The sequence below is a fragment of the Syngnathus scovelli genome, chromosome 2 (genome assembly GCF_024217435.2).
Source record: "Syngnathus scovelli strain Florida chromosome 2, RoL_Ssco_1.2, whole genome shotgun sequence".
Taxonomy (NCBI): domain Eukaryota; kingdom Metazoa; phylum Chordata; class Actinopteri; order Syngnathiformes; family Syngnathidae; genus Syngnathus; species Syngnathus scovelli.
The window spans coordinates 18,708,215-18,728,757 of NC_090848.1; the positions used below are offsets into that span (position 1 = coordinate 18,708,215).

General features: G+C 43.2%; 1 protein-coding gene across 2 annotated transcripts in view; it reads left to right on the forward strand.

Moving 5' to 3' along the window:
- Positions 1 to 375: 375 nt before the first annotated feature.
- The window catches only part of celsr3 (cadherin, EGF LAG seven-pass G-type receptor 3), a 55,956-nt gene continuing 35,788 nt past the window's right edge, over positions 376 to 20,543 (forward strand). The window contains exons 1-3 of one of the 2 annotated variants that reach the window (XM_049753001.2): positions 376 to 5,854; positions 14,377 to 14,720; positions 15,364 to 15,652. In XM_049753001.2, the coding sequence (XP_049608958.1) occupies positions 763 to 5,854; positions 14,377 to 14,720; positions 15,364 to 15,652 (5,725 nt within the window). In that variant the 5' untranslated portion in view covers positions 376 to 762. The remainder of the gene's footprint in view (positions 5,855 to 14,376; positions 14,721 to 15,363; positions 15,653 to 20,543) is intronic. The other variant, XM_049753003.2, reaches the window with a different exon arrangement.

The following is a 20,543-nucleotide window of genomic DNA, read 5'->3' on the forward strand; positions in this document are numbered from 1 at the left end:
AACGCAAAATAGACTTTTTTTTATCAAGCTCGATAATAGCTACGTTACAAAAGTGAAGGAATCCTGCAAAATACTCAAATAAAAACATGAAATAGTAATAATAATAATAATAATAATAATAATAATTAATAATAACAACAACGTTTCAATCAAATCACAGTTTACAAACTTTCAGAGCATCTAAATGTCCATCTATTTTTTTTACATTGAAATTTTAGATTTTTAAAGAAACGTGCAGGTTTTGCAACAAGTTCAAGTGGTGATAACTCCACGTCCCCTCGGTTTTGGTGGGCTATATATGTACCACTTCAAGGTAAAGACGCTGGCCGTAAAGGGGAGGGGAGAAAGGGGAAGGAGGAGGAGAGTTTGATTGTGTGTGTGAAGATGCTGGAGGCTTTTGCCGTCGCCAGGGGTGCGTGTGCGTGAATGCGCGTGTATGTGTGTGCGAGTGAGAGAGGCAACCAGTGATCGTGTGAGCCATGTTGGATGTGAGTGAAGGTGTGGAGAGATGCTGCTGCTGCTGCCGCCGCGCAGCTCCTGACGCACGCAGCCCCAGCATCACGCATCACAGCGTTTAGATGCCAACTCTCCAGGCTGACGAAGAGACGGGGGAGCCTGGGGAAAGGGTTCGGGCGGTGCCGGCGCTCCTGGAAGTGGAGTGGAGGGGAGAAAAGTGATCGGGCAAGAAGGAAAGACGGTCTCTTTGGAGAGATTGGTGGAGGAGGATATAGGAGGGGAGAGACCGAGAAAGGAAGAGACTAAATGGCTACACGGCTACCGGGCTTCACCCCGCTCTCGCCTCTGGGTCTTCACCTGCTTCTCCTCTTCCTCGGCTCTTTGTTCGCCATCACCCCGCGGACGGGGAATGCTGCGGGGTCTTCCGACCTGGGCACCCGGGCCCCCCGCCATCGGGATGCCGGTAAAGCGAGCGAACGGCATGAGCGAGAATGGGAGGCGCCGGGAGCCAGCCGGACAGAGCCGGAGGGAGGAGAACGACCAGCAGCGGGAGGGATGCCGGGACCACGAAAGGAGGCACGGGAAGGAGTCGGGACCTTTTGGAGGTGCGGAGACGAGCCACCGATACTACCTCCTCCTTATCTCCTCCCCGGTGTGACACACAGGAGACGCTCTGGGGGGTGGGAGAAGGGCGTTGTTCCGCCATCCACCTCGGCCGCTTTCAGCTTTTCGCCGGTTCAGAGTGGTAAAAAACGGACGGTGCAAAGGACTACCGGAACGTGCGCGCTTCCACGGCCACACCTAACAGAACGTGGCGCAGCCTTTGTGCGAGCATTTGGCCTGCGCGACGCACCCGGAAGTGGAGGAAGGAGTGGCGGAGAGGTGCGCGAGAGGGCTCGTGAGGTGAGGAGACTCGGAGCCCCCGCCACGTTTCACAAACCATCACCCGACCCTGTGCCTTGTCGCATCCTTTCTCTTTATGGATACAATTCAACGTGGACAGAGGCTTCTAAGTCTACATTTCAATCACACTCTTGTTTCAGCAGAAATTCACTTTGGAGCCAAGCAACAAAATTGGATGACATTCTAAACGCCCCTGCATTCAATGTTTTCCAGAATTCAAGTTATCAGTACCAAAAGGCGTATAATGATGAGGATGATGGTGGTGATGGCATGGTTAGGAGGCCAGCTGGTAATTGTTCTCATTTGGGCAGGCACAGCGTTATCGACCCAAGCAGCATCCGAGTGGGGGCTGAGGGAGCCTGCTGCACGGAACGCATTAGGGGGGAGAGGAAAGACCGGTTGGAGGGGGAGCAAGAGGACAGATGTAGTGCACCAACAATGTTTAGGTGCAAAGAAAAGGGGGAAAGGAGGGGTAGAAGAGGAGGAGGGGTGAGCCAAGGCAACAAATGCATTAACTTATCTAATTATGCGCTGAATGATTTGGCTTTTGCGACTCTGACTCGACAATGTAGGGCTGATAATGAGAGGAAAGCTGCGGCTACTACCGGGAGATGGAGCTATGAAGGCTGGGTAGAGAGGAGGGAGGTCACCAACAGTTCCATTTGCTATTTGAAGAGACTAGGGACGTGTTGTGGATTGTTTGCTGAATTTATGGGTCTCGGGGGAGGGAGAACACAGAAATATCCAGTCATCCAATCTAGACTAGGCAGCATCAAAGAAATGCAAGGTCAGTGGTTTATATGTACCAAAATGCATAAAAGCTTACACACACCTCGTGATGCAGAGATTGAACCCGCTGAACTTCTCCTTATCTCGCATGAGAAAGTTAAAGTAACTTCAGAGGTCGCTGAGTCAGCATTTTCTATGCAAGAGAATTTTCCTGTTCATTCAACCAAGCTAAGTCCTTTTTTGCAACATGATTTCATCTCAGCAAAACATCCCCTTATGGCTTCACAAAGCAACCTAACCACTTGGTCTAGTGAATTTCCATTTTTGCCTTTCTCTGCGAGGGACAAGTGGGATTCAGCACTATGGACAGCTCCCCTGAATGTTGGAATGTTTATGTGGCGGGGATTCAACATGAACAGTAACAACAACAACGAAGAAGAGGAGGGGGAGAAGGCAATACACGGTTTTGGTGAATCAGAAATAATTATGTCCAGTGAGCAAAGGCTGTTAGATGACGTCAGACCATTAGAAAGGCGGCAGATGGGGGTTGAGGGAGGAGCGAGGAGGGAGGGCGAGGCTGAGAGGGACGGACTGGAGGGCCCTGCTAGGGGAAGAAAATTACAGGTGGGGGAGGGCGAGTTAATGGGAGGGAAAGGACCATGGGGAGAGAGGCAGAGCGAAAAGGGGACAACAAAGCCAGGCCAAACTGAGGAGAGAGAGGTAGAGGGAGGGAAGGGTCAGGATAGGTTCAGCAGCACCGCCACCATCACACAGTCAAATATGGAAAGATGCAAGAAAGAGAGCATGGTTGATGAAAGCTACAAGGGTGAGAGGATGCCAGAGGGAGAAGCTGAAGAGTGGCACAGTTCAAGGGGAGAGAGGAGCCTGGAAAGGCTGATAATAGAGAGAGCTGATAAAACCTCGCGGGAAGAAAGGACGGACAAGGTTTTGATGCCGTGGTCTCGCTCTCGACGGGCAGCTAACAGACATCCTCATTTCTCCCTGTATAACTACCAAGTAGAAATAGCTGAAAACCAGCCACCTGGGACCTCTGTTATTGTCATTATTGCCACAGATCCTGATGCGGGGGATGCCGGCAGGGTGAGCTACAGCATGGCACCGCTGATGAACAGCCGGTCGTCTGACTATTTCCACATCCACCCCGATACTGGCCTGATCACCTCCACGCAGATTTTAGATCGAGAGCACATGGATCAACATTATTTCCGAATCACTGGAACCGATCATGGCTCCCCTCGTCTCTCTGGCACCACAATGGTAGCTATTAAAGTTGCAGATCGCAATGATCACGCTCCTATCTTTGAGCAGACAGAGTACCGGGAGACCATCAGGGAGAATGTCGAGGAAGGGTACCCCATCCTTCAGTTAAGAGCAACAGATTTAGACTCCCAGGCCAATGCCGATATTCGTTACCGCTTTGTCGGCGACTCCGCCACTATTGGGAAAGCTGCTTTTGAGATAGCCCCACGATCGGGGCTCATAATGACCCGTGGAGTTGTTGACCGGGAAACAAACGAGCACTACACGCTCCAGGTGGAGGCGAGCGACCAGGGCAAGGAACCAGGTGCGCGCTCAACAACAGTTAAAGTTTTCATCACCGTGTTGGACGAAAATGACAATGTGCCACAATTTAGCGAGAAGCGTTATGTTGTGGCGGTCAAGGAGGACGTGAGACCTCACTCAGAAATCCTCCGTGTGAGTGCCACAGACCGGGATAAAGACAGTAACGCTGCCGTTCACTATAACATCATCAGTGGGAACAGCCGTGGGCAGTTTTCCATCGACAGTGTCACAGGGGAAATCCAGGTGGTGGCGCCTCTGGATTACGAGGCCGAGCGGGAGTACACGCTCCGTGTCCGTGCGCAAGACAATGGCCGACCGCCACTTTCCAACAACACTGGCATCGTAAGTGTGCAGGTAACCGACGTCAATGACAATCCGCCCATCTTTGTCTCCACACCGTTTCAAGCATCCGTGCTTGAAAGTTCACCAGTGGGAAGTTCTATCCTCCATATCCAAGCCATCGATACCGATGCTGGTGACAATGCCCGTCTGGAATACAGATTGACCGGCACCGGTTCCGACACACCGTTTGTCATCAATTCTGCGACGGGCTGGGTCACCGTCAAATCCATTCTTGACAGGGAATCTGTCGAGCACTATTTCTTTGGTGTGGAGGCCAGGGACTACGGAATGCCACCTCTTTCTGCCACGGCAAGTGTTACAATAACAGTTATGGATGTTAATGATAACCACCCCGAATTTTTGCAAAAAGAATATTACGCCCGCCTGAATGAGGACGCCGTGGTAGGAACGAGTGTGGTAACCGTCACAGCTATGGATCGGGACGTCAACAGTGCGGTGACTTATCAGATCACAGGCGGGAACACTAGGAACCGCTTTGCTATCAGCACCGCTGGGGGTGCCGGGCTGCTCTCCTTGGCCCTCCCACTGGACTACAAACAAGAGCGGCGCTATGTTTTAACTGTCACTGCCTCAGACCGCACGCTCCACGACACCTGTCAGGTGCACATCAACATCACTGACGCCAACACACACCGACCTGTATTCCAGAGCGCGCATTACTCTGTGAGCGTGAACGAGGACCGGCCGGCTGGGAGCACCGTGGTAGTTATCAGTGCAACAGATGACGATGTCGGTGAAAATGCCCGCATCACATACTTCCTGGAGGACAATATCCCTCAGTTTCGCATTGATCCCTCATCAGGGGCTATCACGTTGCAGACGGAGCTTGATTATGAGGACCAGATGACTTACACTTTGGCCATAACTGCCAAAGACAACGGCATACCGCAGAAATCCGATACCACATACGTGGAGGTGAATGTCAATGATGTGAATGACAATGCACCTCAGTTCCTCAGCCCCAGATACCAGGGAACTGTCAGCGAAGACGCACCTTCTTTCACCAGTGTCCTCCAAATCTCAGCCACTGATCGAGATGCACACGCCAACGGCCGCGTGCAGTACACTTTCCAAAATGGCGAGGATGGCGATGGAGACTTTACCATTGAACCGACATCCGGCATTGTGCGAACCATTCGCCGATTGGACCGTGAGAGTGTGCCATTTTATGAGCTCACAGCATATGCTGTCGACCGAGGCGTACCTCCTCAGCGAACACCTGTCCACATCCAAGTGACGGTTCTTGATGTCAACGATAATGCTCCGGTCTTCCCTGCTGATGACTTTGAAGTTCTGGTGAGGGAAAACAGTGCCGTGGGCTCTGTGGTGGCACAGATCACCGCCACGGACCCGGACGAGGGCGCCAATGCCCAAATTATGTATCAAATCGTGGAGGGCAACATTCCAGAGATATTCCAGATGGACATCTTCTCAGGGGAGCTGACATCACTTATTGATCTTGACTATGAGGCTCGCAACGAGTATGTCATCGTAGTGCAGGCCACCTCAGCACCTCTAGTGAGCCGGGCTACTGTACGGATCAAATTGGTGGACCAGAATGACAACAAACCCAGTCTGCAGGACTTCCAAATTATTTTCAACAACTTTGTGTCAAACCGTTCAAACAGTTTCCCGAACGGGATAATTGGGAGAGTCCCTGCCAACGATCCTGACGTGTCGGACCGGCTGTACTACACGATTGACAGGGGGAACGAGCTTCACCTGCTGCTGCTCAATCACACCAGCGGGGAGATCCGACTGAGCCGTAAACTGGATAATAACAGGCCTCTGGTGGCTCCCATGCTGATCACTGTCACAGGTAAGAGAGCTTGACACGGGAGGGAAGTGTGTGTAGCGGTCCACTGTGACAAATACCATGAAGATAACCAAAAAGCCCGAAAAAAAGTAATTTTATGAACGATGGAATGGCGTGTGAACAAACCTGTTACATTGTTGGAGCACTTCTATACATTGAGTAAAGTTGTAAATGTCAACATTCATGGAGAATTTGCAAACATTTTGCCTTAAAAGTAGACTGTGCAAAAAATGAATGCTTTGAAGGTTGGTTAAGTTGTCTTTTTGAAGCTCAGTCTCGGGAGAGTGTGTGTGAGCTTGTGAGCATGTGTATATTAGATTAAATTCTCTTACTTTTGTAGCATACTTAGCAGCGACAGCATCAATTTATACAGTACTCATTTTTCTGTGTTTTTTAAACAGCAGAGAATTCAGCTGACAGTCAAATGAGGTAGTTAGACAACGAATGACTGCAGGTCAAAAAGTGAGTGAGTAAGGTGTGGAGTCCATTTTTACATAGTGCTTGAATTATTTAACAGCACATCTTTTGTTATTAATGTTACAAATTGGATCTAATTGACTCAACCATAATGCTGTGAACCATTCAGTCATTTTACTGGTTACGCTATGTACACAACTGCAATGATTTATGATGAAATATACACTGGCCTTCCTTTAGGGTGAAAAATCTTTCATTTTTGGTGGTGTTTATCAGCAGTTATAGCATGTGTACGTATTGTGTCTTTTGTGTCATGTGCAGTGAGAAATCTAAGTTTCATTTATTAATGGGAATCAGTCCAGATACTAAATGAGCATATGTGTGCATAGCGGACTTGTAAATGTGCCAAAACGGTGCCCCACTGACTTGTTCCACAGAGCATTCAGCTTTTTAAAACTGACTCACATATAAGATTCTCCCACTATCTTTCCCCTCCAGGATGTGACAGTTATGCGATTATAATGAAACTACATTTTGCGCCAGTCAGGCTCGGAGCATAGCTGTCACTTTCTCTCTCGCTTGCTGTGCGCACGTGTGTCTATGATTCCTGGTCTTTTTTTATTCTCTATATGCATGGATGTGGGGATGAATTAATTCCTATTAGTTGTCTCGCTGGTCTTTTTGCTCCCTCAGTCTTCACTGTGCTCTTCTCTCACCTTATATTACTATATACGTACTTTCAATTGAACTCACCTCTCCCTTCTCAGAACTTCACTGTTATCCTCCAAACATCTGGGTTGCTTCTTCTCCATGGAATTTTTTTTCTTCTTGACTTTCCACGCTTCTTATCCCTGTATTTGTGTTGTTCCTCGATGGTGTGTGTGTACTTGCATACCTGTGCAAGAGATGTGTATACTGTAGCTGTGAGTAGGCAAACGTTTTTTTATTTATTTTTTATTTTTTACCATATGAATCATATTTGTGTGTTTATTTTCCCCGTTTTCAGATTACAAAGTACGTATTCTCAGGTGGCTCAAAAGCTTTGTGCTTCAGAGGGTATTCACATCTTTTTAGTCAATAGTATCTGTGCATGGCAGAGAGCGTAGGGCTGCACTCCTCTCTCTTTTAACTTGGCCTCTTCTAGGTCTTTCTCTCAGTTTCTACGCTATTGATATAATTCCCATGTTTGTGCTTCATTGTTGTTGAAATGCGTTGCCCATTCATGTTTAGCCAGTTTTTACACACACGATTATGAATCAGTAGACTGCAGACAAATCATGTTTTTATTGTAGAGTGGCACCACAAAGGGTGTCAGCTCAAGGTGCCCTTGATCAGAGAGAGAGAGAGAGAGAAAAAAAAGAGCAAGTGGCCAAGAACGGCTTTGGTTGCACTCGCCAACTCTCAGAGGCAAGGCTTTGCTGGAGGACAAAAAAAGAAAATGCAATTTGTTCTGGGGACATCAATGGTAAATAATGTTCCACACACAGTGGTGTAGCACAATTTTGCTGTACGTCCTACAAGAAAACAACAACAAATGTTCTCAGCAGAACAATTAGAATATAAAGGGTGTATCAAAGATGTTGTCCTTTAAAATAATAGTAAAAGCTTAGTTCTTACTGCACCTAAACACATTTGCATGGAAAATAGACCAAAACCAACCAACCAAACAAGCAAGCAAATGTGATTTTTCACATACTCCATTACAGCGTGGGTCAAGGAAGACGCTACCACATTACAAGCTGTGGCCGATCCAACATTTCCCGTTTCCCCCCACTTATGTTTTGTGTTGTGAGACTTTTAGTGGTTTTCTCAACTGCTGCGCAAGTAATGCAAGAGTTTGATGCGGGTCTAATTGAGCCTTGGTTGAGGTCTATGCTGTACTGAGTGCTATCCTCATGTAATATGCAGTTTCATTCAGGGAACGCAGCCCATTATGTAAAAGCAAAAGTTCAAACCTCATGAGCATGTTGACTGCCACCTGAATGCATTGACTATACAGTATCCATACTGTACACGTCAAACCTGTTCTAAGACCACCAAAGAGTGCTTTCACCAGCCCATTAGAGGCCATTAGATCTTCTCCTGATCCGCAGTCGCTTGCCAGACGTTAAATATTTCTCAGGTGGTGCAGCAAGTCCCAGTTTCCGCACCCCGTCATCGGCTCAATGGACCAGATGTCACCTTTTTTTGGGGTTGTTTGTGGCCAGCAATCATGCCATAGCCTGAGACCTGAGACCCTGTCAGTAGCTTCAATGGCCTGCATATGTAATCGGTTTGCTCAAGGGGAGCACATTCTCCATGTGTGGTTCAATGGAATTTTATAACTCCTGAAGCCAACCTGCTAATGCAAAAAAATAAATAAAACAGTTTGAACAGATAATTGTTGAATGCGGTAGCTGGTATTGACATGTTCTTCGAGCAGGCATCAGACAATTTTGCGAAACAAACATTTTCTAAAATAGGGCATATCTTGCTTCATATCGTTTCCGTTGTCGTTAATGCTCCCTGGTTCACATTTCTCAATGTCACTTTTCCACCTTAAAAGATGCAAGGATCTCTATTTCCCCATTTTACATAATGTTTGTGATCCGTGGAGAATGAAAAAAGTAACAGACCTAGTTTGACAAAGTAGAAAGTAAAGATATGTTTTCACATTGGGAGTAAAAGTCATCAGAAAAAATTATATTCAAGAAATTACCCCTGATACAAAATGAAGTATTTTTACATTTGGAGAAAAAAAATTCCAGCTGCAGCAACAAAACAAAAGACACAAATAGGATGTTGGCAGCCGCCACATTCCAGCTGCTAACTGTTGTCACGTGCATGTCAGAGTTCAGAGTTGTGCGGATTTGTATGAGGCTGTAGATCAACCTAGGAAGTACAATAGACACAGCGTGTGTGGAAGTATGATATGGGCTAATGGGCAGAGACTTAACGGGCGAGATGGCTTTTGTGTCAGTGCAACGTACTATCCGGTTTAATGTAAAGGATTAAAGCTTTTGTTGTAAAAGGCTGCTTTGAACCCTAATGTTGCCGGCCGGGGTTGCCCTGTGCATATGTGTGTGTGTGTTTTCAACGAGTTCCACTTTTAGTATAATCACTGACCTCAGGCCTTGAAAGGCTTTCAAAACAAACAGAGCAGAAACCAGCAGTCCAGCCAGTGGCTGAGCTGCATGTGCACGTGCGCACGTGTGTGTTTTGCAATGATAGAGAGACTATATTTTTTAGTATACATTTTTTAGTATAAATTGATATGACCCATTTTAGTGTTGACAAATGTTGCAGAGAAACAACAACAAAGCACAAAGCCACTATAACCTTGGATACAACACAACATATTGCTTCTGAAGTCCAGTGTGTTCATATTCCCCCAAAAAAATAAATTAGAGGTATTTTATTGTGGGTCCTAATAATCATCAGTAACATATTGATGTACAAGCAATGATCAAAGTAACATTCTGAATTGTCAAACAAGTTGACTATTGTTAACTTTTGCGAGATTTTCATTCTTTGTGGCTGTCAAATGCAGAGTTCAGCGTACCTTGTCTTATCTGTCTCAGCAGTGTGTTGTGAGGTCAACCTTCTCATGCACTTGGGGGGCTTTTCTGGCAAGAGGGAGAGAAGGGTCGAACAAAACCATGTTGACAGCGCCGTGTAAAAAGGGATTGAACCCATCCAATTGGGTCGACATGGCCTGAACACTAATGGGCTGAAGGCACCATGACAGACATTTTGTGTATTTCTGAGAAGCAGTAAATGGCTTTTGTTCACCCTAAATCCAATTTTTGCGTTTTTTTTAAACGGGTTTGCATGCTAGTTGTAATAAATCTCCCCCTTTGGGCTTTTTACTCTTAATCCCAATCTCTTAAATGAGCAAGAGAGCAGATACTCAGCCAGAATCTCAACCACAACAGTACGGGTGAATATGAATGAGAAAAGCAAGAGGGGCCTTTTAAGTATTTAATCCTGTCAGACGTGTCTGCTACATCTACAGTACATCCCATGAACTTGACATCATATGACGAGAGAAAGTATTAATTTAAACAAAACGGATTATATCGCTCACCAACTTCTTTTCGCATTTCATTCTGATGTTTGGCCTTTTCGCATTTCATTCTGATGTTTGGCAAACTAATGGAGTGCATTTCTTATACTGGTTCTTAGTCATCTTCATTTAAAGTGCCAAACTGGTTTGCAGGTCCCTATGCCTTACGAATATCAATGTTTACGATAGTACCATGGCAACTAAAATTACTTTTGTCTCCTGTTTTAAATGTAGAAAAAGTTATAGGCTTGAACACACTCATTCAATTTTTTATCGACTGTTCATGAGTAATGCAAGCCCTGAAAATGAAAAGTACATTTCTTCCACATCTAAGGCCAGAATTGTATAATTTAGGACTCACTGAATGAGGCTTACAATTCCTGGTGGGTAGATTGCTTGTTAAACCACAGCACAAGTCTCCCTTAAGAGACCAAACATGCCTTGTGAAAGGATTTCCTTTATGTTGGTGGAAAAATACTGTCTGAAAAATAATACCTTGTGTTTCTTTTGTATGCAGACTTGCGAGCAAGTGCACCATTATTGGTGTTAACATTCGTCTACAGTAGAATCATGGATTTATTTTTTCAATTTCAATGCCTCATTCCATTATACTGTAATAATTTATTGATTTTAATTTTCCAAGTATAATTTTCTCATTTGTTATGGCCATACAAGGGTACAGATAAATGTAATGTGTAAACAACAGTAAATATATTGTTTTATGAAGGCGGAATGATTTGTAGATGCAGCTCATCCGTCTGGTTTACAACATTCTTAATTGTCATACAACTGCAAAACAACAACTCGGAAAGACATCTAACTTTGACAACGCCAATCCAATCACCCGGTAACGGCCATGATGACAAAGTGGATCAGCGGGGAGTGATTTGACACCCGGGGAGCGGTTCATGGTATCGGTGTTTTGCTCAAGGACAGCACAGCTGGGGGTCCGGAAACTGTTGGGGCTTGATGGTCGATTGCTGCATCCTTTCAAGTCTGTCTACTCTTGCTAAATCGTTTTTTTTTTTTTTTTTTTTTTGCCACAATCGTCTACTGGTCGATGATGTTGAACCAGCATCCCCGTGGTGTTGAGCTTTGATCTTAATCTCTTGGCCAAGGTAACCTCGCTTCTTTTCTCCTCAGATTATTTTCACTTGACACACCTTGTTAGGACAACTCCTTTTGAATATGCAGAGTTCATTGTCACTGAATTGAAGTATGCAAAGACTTCATGCTTGGCAGCGGTTCCCTCATCATTTTTCTCAGAAATGTTGGTTGAATTCCAAATGACCTCAGGAGCTTTCAACTTTCCAATTTTTCATAATCGCATTAGGTAGATGATTTGTTTCCATTTTACGCAACCCCCCCTCCAAAAAAAACATATTTTCCAGTCTGCTTTCAGCTGCTACTGTGGCGTCTCATTGAACCTGACTTTGCAGACTATTTGCATCCGTCTTAACTGGATGTTAGCTTGGGAGGCTCTGACATTCAAGGAGCTTTCAGCGCGCTATTAGTCAAGCTACCTGGCAACGTGAGATAGCGCTGGACTCCTCACTTGTCGACCCAGGGAGCATCTTAAAAGCAGAACACTTATTGGACCCGCTTGGTGTTCTGGCAACAGTGGGACTTTACTGGTGATTCCGCATCAGCGTGTTCATTCTTTAAAGGCTTTATAAGCGCTCTGCCGCTTTTCAAGGGGAAGATGATGTCTTCATGTCCACACGGGTCAAAAAGGTTTCTGCCAAGTTATTAAAAAATCTTTTGTTCAACAACATATACCAAAGTAACTTTCTATTTATGGCCTTTGTAAGATATTAATGTTTTATTGTTTCCATGCACGCTAAAGCATCAAAAAGGCTGATGAATTATTTATGACTTGATTTTTTTGTGCAAAATCACCTGTCTTCACTTTGTATCTATCGGAGTGCTTCACTGCATGGCTTTCTATCGCAAAGTTGGATATATATTTCTGAATGAATAAATGATGGTATCACCCAGCAGCAGTAATCTCTCTTCTCGACGGCGCCAGAGTTGCAAGCTATGTATAGTTTTTTGTTTTTTTTCCCACATTTGAAGTGACTTCTGCTGCACTCTGCAGGCACTCACATCTTTGCTTGAGATGATGTTTGACCTTGTTTGTTCAAGTGTCATTGAATGTCTGATGATGGATTTCCAAAGTGTCAGTCAAAATCTCATGCGCTACTGAAGCAAGCTTAGACTTAACCTTCATCAGAGTGTCATAACTGTTTATTGCGAGGCCAGAGAGTAGAGCGAGACATGTTGTGTTCTTTTGTATTTCAGTCTTTATCCAAACTTGAATAACTTCCAACATCACACCAAAATGCAATGTAGAATTACATAGAAAAGATGAGAAATGGTCTTTATTTTTCCAGGAGTCATGATGTACGTTTTGTTTTAATATTCCGCACCACAACAAAGCATTTAGCTGTTTCAATATCCACTGGTGTTCTCAGATTGCTTTAATTTGCTTCTTTTCAAGCCTCCCCTTGTCTTTTAATTGAGAAATGAGTAAACTAAAACTACTGCACAAATTTAATGAGATTAATGTGAGATTTTTTTTTATGCGTTATCCATCATGACTATTAACAAAATGTGGCAGGAGACAGTAAACCCACAACTCAGAGCAGTCATTTTTTAAAAATTATTATTTAATAGCTAAACGACGGATGTCCAAACAAAATGTGTGAGTGTGAGTGCGCATGTGTGATTAAATCCTCCTCCAGCAGATTATCCAGTCATTCTCAAGATTTCCACCATTTAAATAACAATAGGAGATCATCTTCAATTTGTGTGACATGGCATGATGACAATAATGAAATAATGTTGCCCTCTGAAGTTGAGGATGATGAGATGTCGCTTGTTGAAACGTGCTGTGTGAGCAGAGCTATCAGTTGTGACTACATAATAAGTCTATCTAGCCTGTAAGCATCCATTTTCTTCGTGTTAAAGTCAGGGACTCTTCTGGCTTCTTATTTACTGCCTTCGTCTATGTGTGTGCGTGCCTTAGAGGTCAGTAGGGAGTGAGGCTCTTCATAATCCGGTAATCAAACCAGCTGCCACCACCAGCAGACCCCTATCCTCGCTTCTGCCTTTCTCTCCATTTTTTAGCCCACTCTCCTTCTGTTGCTTTCACTTGTTTTTTTCTTACCAAATTCATTGATTCTCTCTGTTTATTAATTTTTAAATTTACAAATTACAAGATAAACTTAACCATTTGAATATCTTAGTCGGGAAAATGAGCTAATAAAAGCCAGTGATTCGTAATACTATTACACTGACTGTACATTTGATGATCCTCCAGCCATCATTTTGTTATGATTTGTTCTTCCATATTCCTGTTCAATAAGATTTTTTTTTTTAATTCAAGTATACTCTGTCCTTGTTTATTTATTTTTCACTAATTGTACGTGAGCCATCCACCACTTTCACCAACCGTGCACAATCTGTCATTCCCACTGTGTCTTCAGTCACATACAGTACCTCTCATCTTGATTATCTTGCTTTGGAGTGGTCATTTTTCCTCCCCCAATCGCATTACATATTCCAATCGCAGTGGGTTGGCTGGTTGCCAAAGGCCTGCAAACTAGCTGTAGCACTGCATATCCATCCATCCATCCATCCATCCATCCATCCATCCATCCATCCATCCATCCATCCATCCATCCATCCATCCATCCATCCATCCATCCATCCATCCATCCATCCATCCATCCATCCATCCATCCATCCATCCATCCATCCATCCATCCATCCATCCATCCATCCATCCATCCATCCATCCATCCATCCATCCATCCATCCATCCATCCATCCATCCATTTATGACTATTAATGGTTGTTTTGTTATTTTTCTGAGCTATTTGTCTAACATATTGCACATTACAGACACCTCTTGCACATTCTCTTTCCTATACCCTGAATTTGATTAATTCTCTCTTTGCACTGTAGTGTCTTCATTCGTCAACTCCTAGTTACTCCCCTCAAACTGTCCTTATGAATGTTTTAATAAATCTTGTTGTTTTTCCTTTTTACCTACTTACAGATGGTGTCCACAGCATTTCAGCGCACTGTGTCCTTCGTGTCCTCATCATTACCGAGGACATGCTGGGCAGCAGCGTCACCGTCCGACTGCAGAACATGTCCCAGGAGCACTTCCTCTCACCGCTACTGGGTCACTTCCTGGAGGGTGTGTCGGCGGTTCTCTCGGTGCCGGTCGAGGATGTTTTTGTCTTCAACATCCAGCCGGATATGGACGCAGCATCGGGAGGGATCCTGAACGTGAGCTTCTCTGCTGCGCTCCCAGGAGGACAATTCTTTCCTTCCGAGGCTCTGGAGGAACAACTGTATCTGAACAGGCCCCGGTTGACCTCGCTCACACAGATGGAGGTTTGTAACCCTGCAAGAAACTCCCAACACAGTTGCTACGTTTATTTTTGTTCCCTTGGCAACATAAACTATGAAAAGGAGTTTAACCTTGAAGGAAGAAAGGTGCACTTTGAATGCAATCAATTTACATAGGCTACTAGTACCGTGCGTCTATACTATTGTATGCCCACATGACAGAAGATGTGCTGAGAGACATGCATTGATTCACAAATAATGAAAAAAATATGAGGAGCACTAATGCTGTTGTGCATCAAACATATTTTCTTTTTTGTGTTCACTGTGAATTGCAGCCATAGTATTGACTGTATTAGATTTTCCACCAGCATACAAAGGCGTAATTGTGGACAGATAAGCTATGAAATAATGATAATGACATCACCCAATAGCTCTGACCAAGTGATCAATCAGAATGTTTTTGGTTCTCATTTCCATGGTCGATAACCAGTTTTGAAACAGAAGTCAAGGAAAATTTGTTGCGAGCTTTCGCCAGCCACATAAAATGAATGGGAGCAAGACACCTGTAATGGATTGGCTCAGATGTTATTCCTAAACTTCATGAGGGCATATCTACATCATATCTGAAGATGCTTTGACATCCTGTGATCAGTTCTTTTCTTTCTTTGGACCTTTTCTGTACCCTCAGGTCCTTCCATTTGACGACAACGTGTGTCTACGTGAACCGTGTCAGAACTATATGAAGTGCATCTCCGTGTTGCGCTTCAATAGCTCCGCCCCCTTCATCTCCTCACCTTCCATCTTGTTCCGACCCATTCATCCCATTGCCGGCCTGCGCTGCCGCTGCCCCGTGGGCTTCACCGGTGACTACTGTGAGACCGAGATCAATCTTTGCTACTCCAACCCCTGCCTGAACGGAGGGGTGTGCGCCCGCAAAGAGGGAGGCTACACGTGCATTTGCCGTGAGGACTACACTGGTGAGTGATGATGCACACTTTTTATACTAGCAGCAGAATTAGTTCATTAGGATGTTTTACTTGAATGTTGTGATTATATGATATTAGTTCCCACTAATCAAATCTTAGTGAGCGAATGGCACAGGCAAATGCTAAAGCTTATTTAAGCCTGGCCAATTTTGAATTCTTATTTATGTATGTATGTATGTATTTATTTATTTATTTACAAAGTTAACATATTTGCTGAAGCTGCCGGTTTACATTGTAGGTAATTACAAAAAACAAAGCAAAAAATAATAAACAATTCATTGTTATTCAAATCAATATTTACAACCTTCAAAAATAGCTTTGCAAACAAGTACTTTAAAAGTGAGCCACAGATTTTCCAATACCATATATATTTGCATAATTTCAGTATTCCAATAACACAAACACATCTCCGTATAATTCCTTTAGCATTTTTTTGTATGGTAAACTTGCAAACAGTTCTTGAATCACATTGAAATTCCTGGATTACAAACAGCTTTTGTATAAGGTGAGAAATTTTGTATTTTGAATGAGTGTAATGATAAGTTTTAATAAGTATCAATAATATGTATTGATGTCTTTTACAAAACCACAATATAATGATAATAATGATAAAATCATAAAAATTATGAATAAACAATATTTACTTAACTTCCAAACATATTGTTACATTTTCAGTTCGAACATAGTAGGTAGGCCAAATGCTAAAAACATTTTTTTTTTTACTCACGCATGCCCAATATGCTGTGGCATTATAGGAAATTTACTACATTTGTAGCATTAAGCCTACAAGTATGTCAGTCAAAATATTTTTACTCCCCATTGGGACCTTCACACTTCAGTAATATAGTGATCTTCCAATGGATTTTCTTCCAATATATTGGTTATTGCATAATAATTGCTGTCTCGTAATAATGATTATTGTCATTGAAAAGTACTGGTGGCTAAATTATAATTATATTGTACTAGAGGTTTCAATCCCAGTTATAGCGGTTAAAATAAGAAACATTTGTGTACCGTATCTGTGAGATAGGCATTAATAGTAGCCCAGGAATTTAGCAGATTAAAAAGAGTTTCTTCTTTCAGAAGTTGTTTTTCTCCATTGGAAATATTCACAAATAGAAGCGGCTAATGATGGACGTACTGTGTAAATTCATTTTCATGTAATTACTCTGGATGTGGTTCACATTTCACACAGTGTTAAAAGTGTGTTAGGCCACTCATGAATTTCAAATCTGCATCCTCTCCAAATAAATGGGTGCCCTCGGGTAAAAAATGTTTCTTTTTTTTTTTTTGTCGGCACGCTCAGAAAAAGAACACACATGTAAAGTTTCTGTGAGCTGAAGTTAACAGTTTCCTTTGTTGGTGTCCCACATTGAGATTGTTTTTGATCTGCTGTGTTTTCCCTCTTTTGTCATGTGGCGCCTGACAACTTGAAACACGCACCATTGCCATGTGGGAAAACTTCTACTTTGCCGTTGTCTACCTGTTAGTTTGTCATTTACACACAGCATGGCTACTTTATACTGCTTTGCTTTAGTCTATAAGCTTCTGTTTTTTTACTTCATTTTGTATTTGATTTGAATTGATGCTGTGAAGTGTCACATCAGAGAGGAAAAGTAGTTTCAAACTCCCACTGAGACATTCAAGAAGAGTCACGACGAATAGAATGAAAACTAAGCACAATTGGTGGGGAATACGGAAGTCAAGACCACTAGTGGAGTGATGACTAATATCCATATATATTCATATGATTAATAATTGTTAGTTCTCCAATGGTGTCAGGTAAGTAGAAAAGACTGACTTGATATGAATGAGGCAGCCTAGAGAAGTAAAGGTGTATGCGTGACTTATCCAGGACAAATCAAGAGTCTGTCTGAATATAAGTAGCAGATTGATCACACCATATGCCTCCCTAGATCTGAATGGACGTGTCTTCGTAACCATTCCAGTACCCTCGCCTAAACTCAGCTGGGATTGGTTTCAGCTCAACTCCTAATAAGGACACGCAGTATAGAAATTTTAGAGTATGTATTTTTTATTCTTGTGTTTCAAAGGTAGTCAGTACGTCACAGAAATTAAGGAACACAAAAGCCTCTATGGACCTAGTTCAAATGTACTTTTTCTGTGTTTCTGCTGAACCCAGCTGGTGCTTTAACTAAACTGTGGTGTGAATTGGATCTTAAACATTTGATAACCCTGATGCCATGAAAAAGAAAGATGACGGCAAATTATCTCATGCGACACTCAAGATGGTGATATACGATCACACTGTAAATGCAGAGTCTGCTTGGAAGAGACAAGACACAAGCAGGGATGCAGACTAAATTTGTTTGTGAGGAGACGGAAAGTCGACGTAAATAGAAATGAATTCTCATGGTGGTTGTGCAGCAGGCTCTATTTCATACACAGTGAAGCTGAGACAAAAAGAGAGATGGCTAGAAGCGCAGTATAGGTGGAGACAAGATTAGTTTTACCTGCTATGACTATTAAATTGAAATATAATCTATTTTACAGAGAAGAGTGAGCAAGATCAGATATCTAAGCTCTAGAAATGCATCTGCTCAATCGGTTGGTGTGTTATCAAACTAGTGGATTGTTTCAAGTGTTTGGATTGTGTAAAATAAAATAAAAAGCTGCATTCATCTAGTGCAGTAAATTTCAGTGAAGGTGAAAAATGTAGTCCAACCCGACAATTTCGAACTGCAAGAACAGAGGAGTGCTTTGTCTGTAACAAAACAGGGAGATAAAATTGTGAGGGCATTGAAAACAATCTTCCGAAAGGTAAACTACTGAATACAAATACCTGAGGGAGGGGATAGTACCAAAACTAGACTATCTTGCATGCATATGTCACGTTGCACTCATCGGCATACATCATCATTACTGCCACGCTGTTCTCATGAGAAGGTAGTACAATTTTGTATGACCAGTCATGCAGTACTGGTTTATATTTAAGGTTGCTTAAACACAGGAAAAGGTGCACCTGATTCAACAAGGCCTCAGCACAGCACTGCAGCTCTCCAAATCTGGTGGTCGAAAAACAAAAGTTGAGTACGTGGTGCGTGTAACTATGCATGGGGGCGGGTTTTGTAAATCTGCGACTAGCAGATCTGTGAGACGGAGGTCTCTGCTGCTGTGGGAATAATCAACAGCCAACTTTGATTATATCAGTCGCGCACTGACAGCTGTGGGAATAATCAATAGCCAACTTCGATTGTATCAGCCGCGCACTGACAGTGTTGACATGCCGGAACGCAGAGAACCACTTTTTGACATGGGCGCAGTGGGCACATGGGGATACAAAACATCTTCTCATCTTAAGGACTGCCCCTTACCCCTAATTGTTTGTTTGTCTCCACAGTGGTTGCGCTGACCATTAGGATATGATTTAAAAAAAACTCTAAAATGATTCAAAGGGCCTGCTGCTCCCAATTTTCTGAACGAAATATCCATCATAATCCACCGCATGTCCTCTGAGCTTGTTATCTGTCTGCCTGTGCTTCAATCGAACCCATGGAAGTCACGTTGCAGCAGCAGTCTACCCTGCACCAGCACTTAGACATGGTCTGAGCTGGCGCAAGTTTACATCGACTTTCTGCCACCCATTAGTCACTCAGCCAGTCTCATCTCCTGTAATATAACTCCTTTTGCTGCAGTGGTGTACCCTGCTCAGTGGAAACCGGTCTGCCAAATTGGCAAACATGCGCAGCCAGTCTTTCGCTTGCACGGAAATCAAGATACGCTTGCATTTGTTCCCCACAGGTAGATAAGCTTTCCAAGAAAATAGAGCCCAGTCACTTCACATATGTCCCATGTATTTTGTTCTTTTTTATTTGGGGGGAGGAAGGGCATTATTCCCACAACAACCAGCTATTGCAGCTGGCTTTTCTACTAGACACAAAAAGATAACCAAAATCAAAACATGCGGAGTTCATAACTTGAGCTATGTCGAGGGCTCATATTATGTCATGTACGAAGGCTATTCGAATACCAAGACTTTGTGTCTTTTCAGGCCCCCCCAGAGTGCTTAATTCTTTTGTTCAGTCACTACATTTTAATATACAATGTTGTTTATATAGAAGCACTTTATACAAATTACAGTTTACTGTTGTCCATGAGCTATCAAACACCACCGTGGTAATTAAAAACATATTTAAACTAAAAAAGAAGTGGACATTTTAAAGTGTTACATAAAATGAAAGGATAAATACTGTATTGCAAACGAGAGAAAAGCGAGGATGTTTGATACCACTTTTTTTCAGCCCCATATCAATACGAGTTCTCAATTCTTGAGTAGTAACCCTGACGGATACCAATCCCTATATTAAAGTTGTCCTTGAAATTAAAGGAAGTTCATGACAACATTCTATTCTTCTAATTTCTACTTCCTGTTGGTAGAATGGTCAGAAAATACTAGTTATATTGCCCATCCCTAGAAAAAAAAAAGATTTCAGTGGAAGTCTTTTTACCTTTGAACAGCTGCTGTCAAGTAATTGAACCCAGGAATTGGAAACTGCCTTTCATAATACAGCTATGTTTTGTCGAGAATTAAACGATGACAGCAAAGATTGTTTATTTATGTGAAAAAGTCACAGATTAAGCAAATTGGTTGATTTGCAGTTCATTATGCATTTCTAGAGGGGCCGTAGGAGAGAGAATGATCGAGACGGGGGGGACGATGTAAAAGGGAGCAAGACCTACAGGGGGAAGACAAAAGGCAGGAAAGAGGGATCTACGCAGAGTATATCGGCCTCCGGGGATGTACCATGTGGTGAGGTGGAAGAGGAGGGAGCGACCGGGCGGTGGAAGCCGAGGCAAAGCAAACCAAGATGCCGAGGGGTACTTGAAGAATATAGTGGCTTTGATGAATAAAACATCTGCA